Below are 19,068 nucleotides of genomic sequence, written 5' to 3'. Positions count from 1 at the left end.
TGAAATCTTTATTGCTCATTCTGAACTCTGTACAAAATGCTGCATGGCACGCTGGACGCGTCCATTGATCGGTGTGCCAACAGTGTCAGTGGGAGTGGGTGCGTGCGTGTGTTTTTTGTTGGATTTGGCAAGCTGAAATACGTTTTCCAACTTAAGATTCTGTCGACAGACCTTCTTTCTCAACCCACCTCTTCCCTTCAGTTCTCCTGTATGCATCTCTCTCTTTTTTCCCCTTGTTTGTTTCTGTTGTTTCTGTGGTTACTGCTGCATTTGTCTGGACTTGAACCGCTGTCAAAATATGTTGCCTCTCAAAATCTGAAAACCAAAACATGTATTCTTTGCCATTTTGTTATTCGATTAAGAATATCATATTTGAAATGCACATCTGCACATCAAAAGCAAACAAAGTCCAGGCATTTCCCTGCTTTATTATTGGTGCAGTTTTCCTCCCGCTCCACTTTCTATAAAACTATAATACTCCCCATTCAACACCTCTTACAATATGAATAGCCATACAGGCGTAATCTCAACATTCATTTAACATCCTCTTTCACCATATCAGACCAGCTGTCAACATCTTCGTGCTGAACAAGGACTACACATAGTTGTTTTTTGTTATCGGTTCATCATTATTCATTTATTTCATCACGGATACACAGCTTTGTCCGTTTTTAGACACAACCTTGTTGCTGTCCAACTGCAGCAGGGATGCATGCGATGTGAAGCTTCTGGTACGGAGGTAAGGCAGCTTAGGCTGAGCTGTAACAGGAGACATGTCCGACATTCCCTGCCCAGTGTCGGGAGGGAGGGGGGGGGGGGGGTCGGGGGCTCCTAAACTTCTTCTAGTACATAAAAGTCACTTGTATCTGTAATAGCTCTGCGTGTGCGGGTGGCACAGCCATTACAGGAACCGCTTTTTCTTTTCTTTACGCGTCTCCTGAAGGGTTTGCACTCCAGACATTCATCACTTTCCCATCCGACGGCTTTCATGGCCCGAGTTTCTCCTCGTTTGAATTGTGTACATTAACCAACGAAAGAAAGAGTTAAAAGCCCCGTGTTTGGGCTGCGCGGTGTCGCCTGTTGACACACCAGGCAGCACTTTGTCTACTTTGTGTGTGTATGTATATAAAAAGACTAAATGTCCATCTTCTAGATCGCCCAGATATGAATCTTTTTTTTTTTTTTTTTTGGGACCTTCATTCCTCACTGCAAGAAATGAGGTACCGGTTGAGACAGAACCGGTCTGCACAGTGTTCTTGCTCTATGGTAAACTCCCAAATATATGTTACATGATTTACACATTTTATCCTGATAACATTCCTTCTAGGAGTGAAAACACAACGCTATAACAAAGTCCAGAAGGAGTCCGATCCACTGCCAGCTGAATAACTGCCTCGGGGCGTCTTCCTGTGCACAATCGGACCGCGTCTCGTGTTTTTGAGATGGCTTTCTGTTCAATGGCCCGACGGTACTTCAATTAGCAGCGTCTCTCATAGACAAGGGGCACATTGGTACCAATGACGGGCCAATTGACACAACAGGCTTCAATACATATTTCGGCATTTGAGGTGTCAGACTTTGGGGGGGGGCTGGGATTCAGTGGGAGTGCTTTTCTGTTTGCTGCACATCCACCGGGGCCTCAAGAGGAGGAACAAAAAAAAAAAAACTGCTCAATGGGGACCTCTCTATTTTTTACGATTTTCCTAGAATCCTTTGGAGAGCGTGGAAAGACAGGCATGTTTCTGAAGGTTTCCAGATGGTCCTGCCTGCACCCCCCCCCTCCCCCCCCCCCATCTTTTCTTTTCGCTTCTCGGCCCGCGCAGGATTAATCAAAGTCAGCGGCGAGGGGGCTGATGGCTAAACACTGGCGTTTCGCTACCCGAGAGGAAACCCCTCTTTAACGCCGACTGAGAATCAGCCCGGCCCCCCACCCCCCCCCGGGGGCGGGTGGGCCGTGGAAAGTTGAAACCCAAGGTTAAACGCCCCCCCGCCCCCCCCCAAGCAAACTTGACTAATCCCTCGCCACGTAAGAGCAGATAAACAAACCCTGTTTGACAGAGCCGTGAAAAACATGACCAAAAAAAATCGCCCGTCTCCTGCCGCCTTCGTGCTGCACGTTTCTTACGGATTCTGTAAAGACCGTGATGGAGTTCGAGGTCATTCTGGCCCGTGACTCGCAGCGGATGGGATGCATTCGAGTGGCAGCGAGCGGCAGGTCACGAAGCCGCGGCCTGTTTTTTTTGTGTGTGTGTTTTTTTTTTTTAAATAATCGCTTCAAAACACGATTTGGGAGGAAACAATCCTTCCATTGAACTGGGGCAGGTGGAGCGGAAGGCTTCAGGACAGACGGAGTGGTTTGAGTTGCACAGCGTGGGGCGCCATCGGAAACCAGTAGTTTTATTACTGACGAGTGACGGCGCTCTGGACGGAATCACTGGCACATTCAGCCCGAGCAGCTGCTCCGCGCTCCACGTGTTGTCATACCAACTGTCAGCGGGTGAAGTGTGGCGGTTCCTTCTCGCTTGCTTTTTGGAATAAAATGAGAAACACGGGTACGCGCGTACAGTCAGACGCTGATTTGAGATGAGGCACAAACTGAGTGTTTCAAGGGTCGCAGGCAGAGATTATGGAATGTATACCATTACACACGTGAGCCTCAGAAACGGTGGTCCACATTGATGCCATATGTTGAAAAGCAACACAAAAAAAAAAGCCTCTATTGTCTGTGACTGACCTTGTTTTATATTCGCTTGAATACGAATACGACGCATTTGCGTGTATTTCCAAAAAGGCTTCCCAGAAGTTCTCTTGTGAGCCACACAGTGCAATAACTCTAATAGTATTTTCCCCTCCCACCGTACGCACCTACAGGAGATGCTCCTCCGTTGTTTGTATTTATACCTTTAACCCTGGCGATAAATCTGAAGGCCTTGAAACGCGTTATCTCGGGTAAACATGTAGTACAGGCTGAGTAAACACTGCGTTGGATGAGCCAGATCACCTCAGAAAACACTGCTCTTGTTTTATCAGTGGGTACACGGTGTGCATGTACCTTCCCTTGTATGGGTGTCGTAATAAATGACTACCGGCAATTTGTGTGGTGGGTCTGGAATTCTTATGTTCTGGGGTTTTTTTTCGGTTAAAGTGCAATCGGGGCTTGAGTCAACAGTCGGGGTCACTGCTAACTCCTGTCGGTCGTTTGGATTTTGGATGGACTTTTTGGGTCAAACTATCAAAACGGTGAAGAAGGGATGAGAAATGTTTCACCTCTACATAGAACAAACAAATCACAGCAGTTTTTCAGTCAGTGAGTGGCAATGTATTCAAGTGATATCGTCCTTGAAAAAAGGATTTTGAAACCCGAATGATGTTCTTTGTTGTTTTGGAAACCATTTCTTGCCATAAGAACACTTCATTTACATTTCTTTGCGAGACTAAGAGGCACTTGGATAACACATAATTCAACCAAAGAATGAACAACTCACAAACATAAGATTCCCTAAGTAGTAATGTAAAGTTTAGGGGAACAAAAGCACTTACGGAAAGATGTGTATTTGGATAAAAGTTAGCATAAACATGTCAGGTGCTTAATTTCAATGTTTTAATTAAAAACATTGAAATGAACCTGGACCACAGTCTGCTCCCTGAGCTTAACCAAGTGAACATAACCAATGATGTCATGCTTTCCTTGCTACAAGTCAATAATGAATGGGGGGGGGGGGGGGGGAGAATTTGCTGAATAAAAACAGATTCCAGGCAACGAAGCTTTTCTTTATAAATGTATGTTCGTTAAACAAACCATTGCACAAGTTCTAACTTCACAAAGTTCATCCTGACTTTGATTGTTGGCGACAACAGATCAAATATTTACATTATTTACTACGAAGGCATAAAGACAACCAGAAAGTCCATGGCATCTCCGCATCGTCACCATGTTACTGCTGCTCAGCAGGTTTTTACAGACTATCGTCAAGGTTTACAGGTTCATTATAAATCTCCAAGCGGGTGCACCCAGTGATTTATAGACGCTCGGTGCATCGCTTTAGTTTAGTCTCTCCTCGCTTCGGCCTCCTGCTGTTTGACTCAAAGAGGCCAGACTTTTAACTTTTAAACTTGACGTGACTTTGTGCTCAAATTCATAGTGAAACCCTGAATCTTCCCTCACTCAGCGCTCTCATATGGGGGAGTGATTGGAAGATATAAAGGAAAGATAATAGGATGGCAAATAGATCCGTTAACTAAAGCTAGTTCAATCTCAGTTCGAAGTTGTGGAATTATTTAAAATAAAATCCTTTTCCATTATATGAAGCTGATTGAACTCTTTGTCATTTCAAGGACGTTGTACATTCCAGGGTTTTTCCTTCTCATTCTATATATATAGCCTATATTGATGCGTGGATCAACATGTCAGCAGCAAAATACAAGCTGAAGACTGACAAGAGGAATGAGATGATGTCATCGCGAACGCAATTTAAGTTCACTGAGCTCCACCGATGTCTCTTTTCCGGACACATAATCATCCAAAAGTATTGTGCCTTGAAATAAAGAGCAGAAGCACGACGCCTCTTGGTCACAGTATCATTGCGATGCGACAGTCATGGAAGTTGTCTTTTTGACTTAAAATGATGAGAATGAGTAAAAAAAACCGCGAGTACAATGAAAAAGATTTGGTGTGAGCAGTAGCCAAATGTACTTCAAATATCAGCCTAGAGATCCTTTCTATGTGAAGCCTACACGTCCTCCAACTCCCCCGTTCCCTTTCGGGTCGTCTGTTTTCCACCCGCAGTCCGCCCACGCTGGAGATGGTGCCCCCCCCCCCCCCCCCGCCAGTCCTCCGCTGCATCCTGGGATGGTCCGCTGCCCCAGATACAGATCCGCACGGCGTCTTTTGCCTTTTGTGTAGCGTGTTTTTTTTTTACAGTTGGAGACTGCTCAAGGCGTCTATTTTGAGCGTAGGAGGGTTTTTACAATGTTTTCAGGCCCTCCCTCTCTCCGCCAACAGCTTTGTCTGATCTTTCTTTTTACGAGGCGCTTTCGACGCCAGCACTCCTAGCGAGAGGTCAGGTGTGACGACGAGGTTCTCCTGATTAACTGGTAGACATGGAACTGTTTTCGGGGGAAAAAATGTCTTTGAGGTGACGGCGGATGAGCGCCGCGCTGCGTTGAAAACACTAAAGCATGTTTAGCAGAGGAATTGGCTCATGACTCACTCGAATCACATCAAATAAAGTACATTTTGAACTCCAATGCCAAGAGGTCAGTTCTACGTCCCAACTCTTACCACGGGCGCGTGTCGTCAGTTAAACCGGACGTGGATTCGGGACTTGGTTTGTGGTTCGGATGGATTTTCGTAACCGGAGTGTGTGTGTGTGTGTGTGTCTGTCTGCCAGAGCACGAGAACCACCTGACTACATGCCAACGGAAACCCCAGAAGGAAGTTGACATCCTTTTTTTGTGTTATTTTAGGATAAGACTCAACATTCCTGATTTTAGTTGAAATATTGTTGTTTGTAATGCCAAGTGCTGACTCACACCGACGAGCGGAGCGCGCGTGGATGGCCTCTGTTTGCTTTGTTGCGTTAACTAGCGTGGGATTTAACCTCTGTTGTTTTAGCTAAACCGGGAGCGTGCGCGGCGCACTCCTCCTACCAGAGGAGACGCTTCAAATCTTCAAGCGCGTGACAAATGGCCGGTTGTTAGACCTGAATAAAATGCTATTGCAAATGTCCTGTCCCAACGTTTCGCATTGCGCGAGGTGCCAGGTGTCGAATCGGATTTAATTGCAGCGGAATCTGCTTTGTTTCCCAGCAGCACATTTTGCTGAGATGCTAAGATGCGCTTTGGTCCCCATGAGCGGACTTCATCCCGAACCCGTGATATCTACTCAGGCGGGCTGATTGAGTTCAGATACATGACATGTACGGCAAATTCCAAGGACCTGAGTCAACGCGTAAACAACTCCTACGCCATGTCAGGGAAATATTTATCTTTCCTCATAGAAGAACCTCTTGAGATAGTGTCAACACCGCTTAGAGGCACAATTACTTTGTGGGGATGAAATCTAAGAGTTTTTGTGGGAATACAAGTGTATGGTATGAGTAAAGCCGGGAATACGTAATAAAAGACAAAAATAAAAATAACAAGCAACGTTATGTTGAATGAAAATCCTCAGCGTCATAATGTATCATGACGCCTCCATGTTTTTTCCCTAAATCGTCATCACAAAGAGTAAAATTGACCAAATGAAGAGGATTTCAACATAAGTGTGTGTGTGTGTGTGTTCCAGGGTCAGGCCACGCCAAAAGTTGCAACGCGACACAGAGGACCTTCTGTGTGAATGGCGGTGACTGTTTTTTCATCGAGGGTATAAATGATCTCTCCTGCAAGTGAGTTACTTCCACTTTCTTTTCTTTTTTTTTTCGTACTTCATAATTACACATTAACATTTTCTTTCTCTGATTTGCAATGTCAACGAGAACTCCTTACATGATGTCCCCCCCCCCCCCCCCCCCCGTTGTGATCCCTTAACTGTACATGTATGTTATTCTGCTGTTTATTTCCCTGATAGCACTTGATTTCCTTTCAGCAGCAGCAGCAACGCGTCACAGGAAAAGTCTGCCAGTCGGCCTAACTACCCACCTGTTGTGTATTTTAACACTAATATTGTAGTGAGGCGGCGGTGTGCTCATCCTTTTAAGTCATGTTTAATGTACAGGAGGGCTGCCCATGAAAAGCCTTTCCAAATTGTCATGAGTCACCGGTTTAAGTAGAGAACAAATATTTATGCCTGTTAGAGGCCCCCATTGAGGTAAATAGAATCATTGCTTACGTTGGAGGTCCTTGGCAGAAGGGATCAAGATCCGTGTGTAAAGTGCACTGGAGCAACCTTGTAGCTCTGCCGTTCAGGGATCAAAACACTGTTCCTTTTTTTTTTTTACGTTATATTACATATTACGTTATGAATATTTACACTTCAGCTTGGATTAGACTCGAGGTGAAGGGACATTGTTTGCCACAATCTTCAAGCGATTTATACATCGTCAGATAATAATATGTCCATCACATTTGGGATTTGGACCATAAGTCAAGCAAAATAATCAGTTTTTTGATTTGTGCTTTTTTAGTAATCATGATGGGCAATTTCAGACATGTCATGGTCCAAAACTCCTGAATAAACCCACACAATAATTGTCTGATGAACCACTAATGAAAATCCTGTCAGTCATTCCCTTAATCATGCGGGTCACGTGACAGTATAACACAAAGTATGCACATCATCTCCCGCCCTGGAGAGACTATGCTGCGTGTTCTGTTCCACCACGCGTTCCCCCCCCCCGGGCCAACGGGGGCCCGGAGGGGGGAGGGAGGGGGGGGGGGGGGGATTGGGACGCTCGACGTGGCTGCAGCAGCCGCTCAATGCGCCGCGGACAAATCGGAGGCAGCAATAACTCAATCGCTGCGGCTAATTCACTGGCGGCCCGGGGCGGGGGTCCAGGAAAGTTGGATAATGTAGTGAAGGCCTCCAGGGATTTGTTGCCCCACGGCCATCTCCTTCAATACGGGCCAGGCTTCGGTGGGAATTACTCACTGCCTAAACAAGTCCCGCAGACAGCTAGCCCTACTTTAATGCCCTGCTCCTTCACTGTGAAGTAAACATTTTGTTTTAAAGACACGTCGGCTTAATATATGACCCAATGGAAGTAGCTCGCTGAAGTAAACACCTTTTTTCTGATGATTCCCTTTTCATTACTTTCAATCTATCCTCATTTGAATATATCAATCGAGTAATTGTCATTTTTACAAAAAGCAGGACCATAAGAATGTCTTTTTGTGTTTTAACATTTAGTTTTTAGCATGTCACCTATTTGGATCCCAATGCTGTGACAATAGTACAATAGTTAATGTTAATTTGACAGTTAAACAAGATTAGTGTATAGTTGTTGTTAATGAAAAATAGAATTATTTCTTCAGAAAAAAAGCAGAATCATCAATGAGGTGCATTGAGAACTTTTTAACAACTGACTTCTGTCTGGGGCTTTAACATTAGTCTAAATACAGGGAATGTAAATATAGGTTCTGCTTCATGTCTCCTAACACCTTCAGGTTATTCCTCCAAAAACGATCATGTTTTTGATGATAGCATGTTAAATAATGACAGCGATTTATTTGAAACCAAAGACAAAAGAGCGGTAATAGAGTTTGCAGCTGCGGACATTTGCGCGGTCACCTGATTTTTAAATGGCGCAGTGACAGTTTCCTTTCTCTACTTCTTTCATCTTTTAAGCCAAGTTTCCTCAGCCTAGGTGGTGCTTTCTCCCCAGTTAAACGCCATCGCTCAGGATGAGTAATCTAATGCTGACGGTTATGGTTCTCCTGGGAGGGGTTGTGTGAAACCTGTAAATCACGAGTAACGACCTTTGTTGGACTGGTGGTCCAGTCGTGAATGCGGGTGGAATGTCGGTGGCCCCTAAAAGACCAACAGCTCATCCTAATGGGATTCTAAGGAGGAAATAGGGTTGGGCTCGACGCGCTCGGTGATGCAGATCCAGTAGTCTGTGTGCAGTTACCACAATATACTCAAACTAAAGGTCCAAGACCTTTTTGTTGGATTTTATTTATACCTCAACCCAGATTTGAAAAGAGTTGGAGAGAGGACATGATTTGAGTTTTACAGAGATCTACCAGGCAACATCGCAGAAAAGCACAACACCCCATTTTTGGTTTTCTAGGTTTGAGTTACTAATCATAAAGCAGTGTAATGATTACCTACAACTTACTTTTTCCTATGATCATTTGAGATTGGTTTTTATCATTTGTCTTTTGTTTACTTTTTTATTTTTGGATAAAAAAATACATTTATTTACAAACATATTTTGTAATATATTGTGGATCATTTTGAGTCTAACTTTTCTTTCCCCCCTTAAAAATGTTTGGACAGTTAAAAACTGTTGGTTAAAAACTGTTGGTTATTAAGTGTCTTTTCCTTACATTTATCAAGTTGCCATCTAAGTCCATTTGGGTTGTTATTAATAATTGATTTATTTTTAATGTGACCGTGTGCACATTCATCACTACAGTTGCATCATTGGAGGTGACCACGTTTCTTGCTGCATCCACATGGCTTCACTGTGAACCTTACACGTTAAACTTTAAACCCATAATATTTACAGTGTGCATCACTTCCTGTGTTTTCTCTTTTCATAACACTTGTCTGCTCCTTCCCAGATGTCTGAAGGGATACTTTGGCCGACGGTGCTCACAGACTCTGCCACAGCGGCTGTACATGCCCAATCCTATCAAAAGTATGTCCACTTGATACGAGCAGCTGTGAACAGGGACACAGTTGTCACTGGATTACCTCTGCTGACTCCTGCCGGTCCCCCCCCCCCCCCCCCCCACCCCCCCGCCCCAGTTTTCTTCCTCTTTCTCCTCCTCTTTCTCCCTCTCAGGTCAACACGCAATGAGCTGTGCACTCATCACCATGTACACGGTGGTGTGATCCATGGGAACGCTCTGCTTCTGCTGTCCGTAGTGGTGCCGTTGTTCTAACTCTGTCTCTCTCTCCCCCTCCCTCCCTCTCTCTCTTTTCACTTTTTCTTACGCATACTCTCCTTTTCACTCCTCCCTTCTCTCTCTGTCTCTTTTTCACTCACCCACCACCCTCCTCCCTCTCTTTTTGTGGCTTTCTTTCTTTCCATCAGGTGTCCGAATGACTTTACTGGCGATCGCTGTCAAACCTACGTTATGGCCAGTTTCTACCGTATGTCAATTTCCTCCTCTGTCACTCTGCCGGACTGTCGTTGTGTCATGCGTGCATGCTGGGTGTAGAGAGATTGCATCCATTTTCTGTCATTACCCAATAGTGTAGTTGCGCCTGTGCCTTTCCGGGTGACTCATTCACAAGTTGGCATAGTTTAGTAGAGTCTGTTGTTGTGTTTGGTCTGCATGTGATGTCGTGTGCCCTCGAACTCGCAGTGTGTTGCATGCACACTCTCAGGTTAGACGCTGGTAGTTGGCGTGATAGTAGCAAGTAGGCGGCTGAATTTAGAGGCTTTGTGGAAGTTGATTTGCACAAAGTAAGCTGCATGTAACAACACAGTCAAATGGCAAACTAGTTACTAAAACGCTAACCATATGTCACTAACTAATGATGCTTGTTCATGCGATCAGCTGCAAAAAAACCCATGTCCAATCCTTTTGGAGCTGATAGAGAGAAAGGTAATGAACAATTAGCATTAGGTAATAGATATGACAAATGCCTGAATGATTGAAGTGGTGCAATGAAAAATATGTTTGCTAAGGGCCGACAAGATGAGTCATGTAGGATTTCCCCATAAATACAGGATTGTGAAAATAAGATGCCTTTTAACATGCATCTGTGTGTATGTAGGTCAAACAAGAGCCAACATGACACAATTACATTCATTCTTGACTAATTTAAGTTTCAAATGCCAAAAACGTCATTCTGTCAGTGTTGTCTTCAGTAAAACACAATTTATTCAACTAGAATATACCTGCACAAACAGGCACGCAGACATTTCTTTTTCACGTTCTCATCAGCCTCATAACTTGCTTAAGACCTCGGCTTCCTCCAGACTCTTGTAAACACCTTTTTTATTTGCTGCTAACGTTGCTTCAGAAGTACAGCAACAGGAAGGGTGTAGATGTCCTCAGCAAAGTGCTAAGACTAAAGAGCCTGGCCCGGGGGGCAAGAGAAGCCAAGCAGGCACCCCTTAACGAGGCAACGGCAGAAAACTCATTCATCAACTGTAAAATTATACCGCCATTATAGATGAAGCTGTGCAGAAGAACTGCGTCTTGATAGATCTTGTCTCAAAGGTTGTCAGATTTGGAAACCGGCCACTATTACCCAACGTGCTGAGAACTTGTAAAGTGTCTCGTGTCATATTGAAAGCAGTGACCGGGAAAAAAAAAAAGTCTGGACTCTCTGAATGAAGCGTGCACAGGAGGTTAAAGATAATGAAAATTAATAACATAGAATTGAATACAAAGCCTGTATTTGCAATCCCATGAGTAACATTACAGTGGAATTAGTAACTCTTCTTTTGGAGTTGCCAGAGGTTGCCTTCACGCAGTCCCATATCCCGTCATCAGTGGGACATGTGCAGCTCACATTTACTGCTTGTTCTTTGTTGGCTCAGAAAAAAAACCCCATCCTAGCTGCAAGTCATTTCATCTGACATTAAGTGGTAAGACACAGTGCTGAAATGACTTCAAAACGTTTCTGTTCAACTTCATTTTTGTTCATTTGTTTCCGGTTCTCATCCAGCCGCATGAACAAAAAAAATCAGGCTTTGAATACATGGTTGGATGTTAATAAGTTCAGATGATGTGTATATTCATGGGGGAAATAAGAATGACCACTTTAGAATAAGGCAGGCCAGGTCCTCTTCAAGCTCCTGCAGTTCTACAGCAGCCCAGAAAGAACAAACCAAACTTGCTTACAAGTTGTACATTTGTGACTGCTTCTGTTAAAAAGAAGATTTGAAAGAACAGAGGGGAAAACAATCCGGTCTGATGTCCAAGATCTATCAAGAACCTGCATGTAATGTTTTATTTTAAGCATCGCCTCTGATACTAAAGTCAAAGTGTATGATTCAATATCATTTAATTGGTCCAAAAATAGAAATTGATTTATGAAAGCATACATTTAACAGGATGTAGGCTTTAAAGTCAGTTTAAATGCACACACTTCCATATACTTAAAGACCCCCCATCCCCAAGAGGTAAAGAGGAGGTCTTCTTCTTCGGGTTTGGCTTCAAAAGAACAGCTGGGCCTCGCTTCAACTCCAGTGAAGAAAGCGTGCCGTGCCCTCAGCCGTATGGTTCAGGCGCCCTTTTATATATAATATATAAACCGTTATATAATATAAAATCTGATCAGATTCAGGGTGAATGAAAAATACACTCCTTCTAACTTGCCTGTTCATGTGATGGGTGTGTTCAGGAACAGACAGTGTAGCGTTTTCAGAAAGCGGAAAACTCAAGTAATCTCTGCAGATGACTCATTCCCCCCCCCCCCCAATACATAATGAAGGTGCCTTTGTGCCCAACAGTATCCTGAGTTTTTGTTTGTTTTCTCTACAAACCTGAAACCCTCGCTCAATCAGTTGATGAAGTCAGGCGAAAGCAACCACACCGCGGGACTGTGTTGAGACATACAGTAGAGATAAAGGACACACACACACACACACACACACACACAAGAACGCCCCCGGGTACATTTTAGCCGTGTAGGTCTGTGTCGTGTGGTTTTGAAGTGTGTGTGTTGCATGCTGCAGGTGTGTTCTCGTCTTTACTGACCGCTGACAATTACTGACAAGTGTTTGTTGTCTCAGTTTGCCGTAATGCCTATTGTTGTTTGCTCCACTTTATGCTAGAAGGTGCCACTCTCTTAACTTGGTCTTTTTTTCTTCTTTTTCATTTTTTTTTTTTTTTTCCTCCTTCCAACTGTCAACCCTCTGCCATGGCAGAGCATCTTGGGATTGAGTTTATGGGTATGGAACAATCCGTTTTTCCTCTCAGGCCTAGCATAGCGACTTGAATAGATGTCCTTCGTTTTGACTTGCTCCCGTTCCGTCTGTGGTGTGAACTGTTGATCGTATCATCTCAGCCGATCGTACCATGACTCATTGTGACGACAAACCCGATGCCAATGCTCCTCATCCATCATCATCATTAACTCGGATGTAATCGCCTACACCCCTCATTCATACGTGTGCAATGGAAATGTCCAACTACTAACTATTAGTTCCCCTGTCACTTACAGTAGATACTTTCCTTTTTGGACTGATTTTCGGTGTGTGTCAGTGCGTCTGTAACAAGCATCGTGTATCGTGTTCGTAGCTACCTGATGTCTCTTCCCAGTTGTCAACCCCCTTTTTCCGAACCTTTTAGTCTGATTCCTACTTTTGAAATACCACCTCTTTCCTTTTCTTCATGTGTGATTTTTGTTTCTCGCATCACCCCCCCCCCCCCCGTCGTTAGCACAGCAAAATGTAACTTTGGAGTTTGCAATATAACACTTTAGTGAGTAGTTTGAATTATCCTTCGAGGAGTAGATGCTGTGATGTGAGCATGCGACGCTATAATTAGAAGGCTTTCTATCTGCCGCTATTTTCATCCTCCTGCGTTGTTAGCTCCTGTTACCTTTTCCAGAGACGTGCTTCAGGGGTGAGGAATGATGAGAGTGAGGAATAAATGCCAAAGGCGTAATTTCACAGGTCATGCATTCGTACGAGTGCATTCTGGTAACTGGAACATGTAACAAGTAATATCGTTTATGAGGATCATTTATTTACAGTGTCAAACTTGACACAAGTTGGTATGCCGATGTAAAAGGAGTCATACCAATAAAATGAATCATTTATCAAGTCAGCCCCTTACCTCTTTGATCCATCATTCTCTGACTCAACCTCACACGAGCTCTTCTCTGGTAAAGGAAAATGCTTCAGTCAACATTTCTCTACTTTCATGCTTTCCTCAATTTCATGATAAAGCACTCGTATGATTCATTACTGAAATATAGGTTCTAATCATTGTGTGTACCGAATGCCTGAGCAGATGAAGACTTCTAGTAAATCCAAATCGTGTCGAATTGAAAATGACTTCTTGATTGTACAGTTACTGAATAGATCAGCCAAACTCTTGCTGAGCCTCTGGCCCCAGCCACGCTGCCTTAATGCCGCACAGGCTACAATTATATGAAGCTTCATACCGCTCGGGATTATTCAAAACAAAAAATGGAAACCCGCACCTTTTAAGAAACTCATTTTTTCCCTGTTATTTCCCCACTGTGTGTGTGTGTGTGTGTTTGTGGGTGCGATGTTGACAGAGGCAGAGGAGCTCTACCAGAAAAGAGTCCTGACAATCACGGGTATCTGTGTGGCGCTGCTGGTGGTCGGCATCGTGTGTGTGGTGGCCTACTGTAAAACCAAGTAAGTCCTGCTCGATATGAGTTTTATTAAGAAAAAAACGGTATAAACAAGCTGCTTTCATCTAGTTTTCACTAGAGTGAAAGGCTGTTTTGTTTCAACAGGAAACAGAGAAAGAAGATGCACAATCATCTGCGACAAAACATGTGTCCAGAACATCCCAATCGTAACCTTGCTAACGGACCCAATCACCCAGGACCAGGCCCAGAGGAAATCCCTATGGTGGATGTGAGTTTCTCAAAAGATTCCCAACATTATTAAAGTACACACTCACAGATGTACACCAAATGGTTTTATGCTTGCTTATATAATCCAAACTTTTTTTTTACTATTTCCCCTCCCCCCCCCCATCTGCCAAATCCATTTTTTCCGACACAGTACATATCAAAGAATGTCCCTGCAACTGAGCGAGTTATACGGCACGCAACGGAGGGATCGTTCCCAGCCAGCCACGCCTCTTCCAGATCCCACAACTCTTCCACACGAGCCCATTCATCAACTCACAGGTGAGCCCCATCATCACTTCATAGGAACGCACAATATCACACCAACACGATTGATTCGGTTAATTGGGGGAAATGCAATGGAAACGGGCGCATGGATTGTTGAGATTCTTTTTTATCTTAAACGACGTCCTTCGTCTAATAAAAAAATCCAACTGGAACACGCGGTGTGTGTGTGAGAGTCGTCTTCACACCTTTTTTCTCTCATTTTTCAGACACGAGGAACGGACATGGAGCCTGGAACATTCTGACAGCGTCCTGTCTGACTCGCCGGGCATGATGTCATCATCCGTGGGGACCAGTAAATGCAGCAGCCCCGCGTGCATGGAGGCGCGGGCCCGGCGCGCCGCGCACTGTGGCTACTCTGACCCACACGGGCCGGGCCTGCAGTACGGAGACTCCTTTGACTCGCTGGGAGACTCCCCGCACAGCGACAGGTGAGACTCTGCCGCTTCTCTCTCGGCGCCTCGAGGCCGGTCGGTGGTGCTCTGAGGCGCACACAGATCGGTAATAACTGACAGACAGCAGGGATGCTGAGCCAAGACAGCACTTCTTTTCAATCCCCTGAAGGAAGAAAGTGAGGTTTTATTTTCCATGTTGTCCAGAGACAGTTGTCATTGTTGCCCTTGCAGCGGAACGTGTGTTCGAGAAGAAACATGCTATGGTTGCTATGGATGAGGTTGCCCTGCCCTTCTTCAACTTTGTTTTAAATCTCTGGAATCACTGTTAACCCCACCCATGAAATATTTGAAAAAAAAAAAAAAACAAGGTCTAAATATAATATGCTTTAAAGGAACTGAAGAAGTGTGTTAAACGACTAACCAGAGCCGTAAGGCAGCAACAATGTCAGCCCACAGCGCTGATTTATGCACGGAGAGATCCTTGTTGTTATATAGAGTCAGATTGCATAACCAACAACCCCTTTGAGTCATTCCAGGTTACAAGCGCCTCTTTCATCATGGCGACAGCTTCTGCCACAGCTGTATCAGCAGTGCTGTGGGAATGCCTCAGGCTTGGGTCTCACACGGCATGTTGTTGTTTCTTAATGCAATGAGCAGTCGATGCAAACATTCCAATCCACAATCAGTGATGTGTGAATTAGGAGTTGCTTTTCAAAAGTGTTGACGTTAATGTTTAGTTGGTTATGTTCATGCTATTACAAACCCGTAAACAGATGTTTTGACCATCCGGACAATCCAAATCCCAAAGTGGAAAGCTTGGTTTAACACCAAGATGTGGGAGGGATGGAAAAAAGGGTGAGCATTGGTTAGTGCGTGTGAGGATCAGGTTTCTGTCAGTCTACTAAGTAAGTTGTAGTTCTAAGTGTTATTCTACTTCTCAACGTTTTGTCCAATTGTTCTCTGGATTCTGACTCACTTCTGCAAATCATCAGCATCAACCAATAGACACCCACGTTTCATGAAAGCCAAGGATATTAACAATAGAAGTGGATCCGAAATCGGTCCCTGGGGGACGCCAAAGTTTCTGTTCTGATTTCCGTTCTGCAGACAGGAAGAAATCAATCTTGAGCTGTACCAGCACATTTTTTCCCAAGTCATTTCTGTCTTTCTGCCTATGAAAGAACAATAGAATTTTCATCATATTTCACTTGAAAGTATGTCAATGCTATAGATTCTTAAAAGTAGTGCCACTGTACCCGGTGGGAGAGCTCCCAGACACCAGTTCAGATAGAGGACAAATGAACATTAGATCTAATGTTTGGAGAATTATTTTTTCCTTTGAGTATTTTAGTCCACATTCACAGCCAGCTAGTAGCCTAAGGTGCAGTGTTCACTTAGACTTTCTCACGTCTCTGCTTAACCATATACTCCCCTCTGTATCTGCCGCAGATATGTGTCGGCCCTGACGACGCCGGCCCACCTCCCCCCGGTGGACTTCCATTACTCATTGCCCTCGCAGGTGCCTACCTTCCAGATCACGTCCCCCAATGCCAGCCATGCCATGTCTCTCCCTCCTGCTGTCCACAACCCTTACCCTCTTGAGGATGACCAGCCTCTGTTGCGCCGCTATCAGGTGCCCCTACACGACGCCCAGTGCCAGGAAACGTACCGGCAACAGCGCCGCACCTATCTAAATGACAGCAGGGGCAGCCTGCCCTCCAGCCCCTACCGGCTGGCTAAAGAAGAAGACTATGAGACCACCCAGGAGGATCTCTCCTCTCGGGAGCAACCAAAGAGAAGTGGGTCCGGCGGGACTGGTGGCCGGCGCTGGCAGAGGTCCAGACTAAATGGCCACGTGGCCCCGCGCGGATACGAGGCCTCTCGGGACTGTGGGTCTAGAAGCTGCCTGAGAGATAGTGAGTCGGAGGAGGAGGACGGTGAGAGCACGCCCTTCCTCAGTATGCAGAACATGAATGCCGAGCCCTCCACCATCTACAGGCCGGTGGACAGTCGGACTTCTCACTCGTCGGGGCGGCACAGTGGGCATGGAAACATGCATACGAGACTTACACACTCGCGCTCCAAACCGGACGATACACCCCATTAAAGAGCGAAAGTGAACCAACAAAAATCAATATCGTATAGACCTGCATCTATAAGAAATATTTTTATTTTATATAACGGACAGATATTCTAAACAAATGAAATATTTATTTTCATTTTAGCAAAAGTTGTCTACTAGTTAACAGCAAAGACTTTTTTATAGGGAAAACTCTATTTATATGTACATTTGATTTACAGCATAAAAAGATGTGCCAGTTTTTTCACAACGTAAAAAATAGAGTAATATTGTGGTGCCTTTTGCTGTATGCCGATGCCAGAGGGCCAGTGGAGGTTTTTGTAGCCTTTCTTATATGGACGCCTCATTTTTATACACGTTTATGTTTTTTTTTTTCCTCTCTGATTTCCTGTTTTACTTTCTCTCCAAGTTGTATTCTTTAAGGAGTCTAGCCCTACTGGAACATAACCCCTTCCGTGTCACCCAATATAAACCACTTCAACATAAAGTGTATGTTTACATTTATATGATTTGCCTGCAGGCTCTATGATTTGGGATCTGATCAATACAATGTAGATCCCTTTTTGCCCTCTGACTAATGTCAAAAGAGAGTGTGTGTGTGTGTGTGTGTGTGTGTGTGTGTGTGTGCACTTGTCAGTCAGCCTGCATGTACAGTATTTGTGATCGTTAGAAGAACGCCGTTGTTTGTTGTGGTAACATCAAGCGTGTGCCGTCTACTAGTGTCTCAGCAAAGAGGACGGAAGAGTGTGGCAGAAGTTCACTAATTAGTGCTTTAACAGAACAGTGACCCCCCCCACCCCCCCACACTCCACCCCCCAGGCGTAGGTGGAGAAATAAGGTTGTGTGTTATGCAGCTCCTCGCTTGATATTCCTAAAAGCTATTTTCGCTCAGTTAGGCCCCCTTTTATTTCCCAGTAGGCTTTCCCTCACGTTAGTCTGTTGTGAGGCCAACAAACAGACAGAGGGTGACCTCTGCCATCAGAGGTGACGGCAAAACAGAAAGATTGCATCTGTTCTCACTCAACTCGGCCCCTGGTCCCATGCCTCGTCATCCTTCTGTGTCCATTCGGTTTTTTGTGGCTTGTGTTAAAGGCCACACAGTGTCTCAGGATTTCCACCCGCCCCCCCCCCCCCATCCCCCATCCCCTCCACTTCAAACGCTGTTCACCCTCCTCCTCAACGTGATGTCTACCCAAGACTCTCAGTGAAAAAAAAAAAAAAAAAAGAAGAATAAAAGCGGCCTACATCTTAACGCACAGCAACCCAGTTCCCCCCCCCACCCCCCCCCCCCCCACACACACACAGAAAGGAGCAAAGCAAACTAGACAATATCAACTTAGTAGCTGTGAAACTTTGGAGGATCATAAAAATGCAAAAATATGCAAACTTTCTATCTTGCTGATTGATGACGTCATTTTCCAAGAGGTGACTGTAGTGTGTTATGTGGAGAAAAAAAAACAAACCCCGATGTGTTGCCTGTAGTGTAGATTGACATAAATGCCTATTTACATTATTTGTTTTTTAAAGCCATTATGCTCACGTCGTCAGCCTTTCTTGTTCACATACTCACAGCTCACTTGAATGACCGCGTCCATGAATTGTTTCATTCACTTGGCTCAGACCGCTTTACTTTACACGCACTCCTCTAATGTCAAATAGCATCCATAGTGTTTCCTCCGATAATACTGTGGACCACTTTGTCTAGTTGACAGATCTAGTCATTTCAAAACTGAATCTGTAAACTGAGAATTTGAGAAGTAAACATTTATACCCGCGAGTCACCACTGAAGGGAAAGTAAATATTTCAAAAGGAAATTCAAAGAATGTCAGAGCGCTTTGAAGTGAGAGAGAACAGTAGATAGTTGCATCGCTGTTGCAAGTTTCCACCTGAATTATCCGATTCGTATTGTTTTCCAAACATTTTTAAAAGGTCTGCAATTCTAACTGCTAAATGGTAAATGCACAGTGGTATTGTTGTACAGAAAGGTCTTTGGTCACGCCTCACTTGCAGATATCTCGTTGAGTTTCTCACATCTGGGTCTAATTTTGTACGTTTGAAAAATGTAAAAGAAGGCCGTGCTCCTCTGGTTTAAATGTGATTCTCCGTTTCACTTTGACAGTCCTCTCAC

General features: G+C 44.5%; 1 protein-coding gene across 5 annotated transcripts in view; it reads left to right on the top strand.

Moving 5' to 3' along the window:
- Positions 1-17,443, top strand: part of nrg2a (neuregulin 2a) — a 53,108-nt gene extending 35,665 nt beyond the window's left edge. For 3 of the 5 annotated variants that reach the window (XM_037467581.2, XM_037467586.2, XM_037467584.2), the window contains exons 4-11: positions 6,287-6,386; positions 9,702-9,760; positions 12,495-12,518; positions 13,856-13,958; positions 14,060-14,183; positions 14,334-14,461; positions 14,674-14,895; positions 16,309-17,443. In XM_037467581.2, coding sequence (XP_037323478.2) covers positions 6,287-6,386; positions 9,702-9,760; positions 12,495-12,518; positions 13,856-13,958; positions 14,060-14,183; positions 14,334-14,461; positions 14,674-14,895; positions 16,309-16,966 — 1,418 coding nt within the window. In that variant the 3' untranslated portion in view covers positions 16,967-17,443. Of the gene's footprint in view, positions 1-6,286; positions 6,387-9,225; positions 9,303-9,701; positions 9,761-12,494; positions 12,519-13,855; positions 13,959-14,059; positions 14,184-14,333; positions 14,462-14,673; positions 14,896-16,308 lie in introns of all 5 variants that reach the window. The other 2 variants (XM_037467583.2, XM_037467582.2) reach the window with 2 other exon arrangements.
- Positions 17,444-19,068: the final 1,625 nt, after the last annotated feature.

This window comes from Pungitius pungitius, chromosome 16, assembly GCF_949316345.1.
Source record: "Pungitius pungitius chromosome 16, fPunPun2.1, whole genome shotgun sequence".
Taxonomy (NCBI): Eukaryota; Metazoa; Chordata; class Actinopteri; order Perciformes; family Gasterosteidae; genus Pungitius; species Pungitius pungitius.
This window is presented reverse-complemented; position numbering and strand designations above follow the sequence as displayed.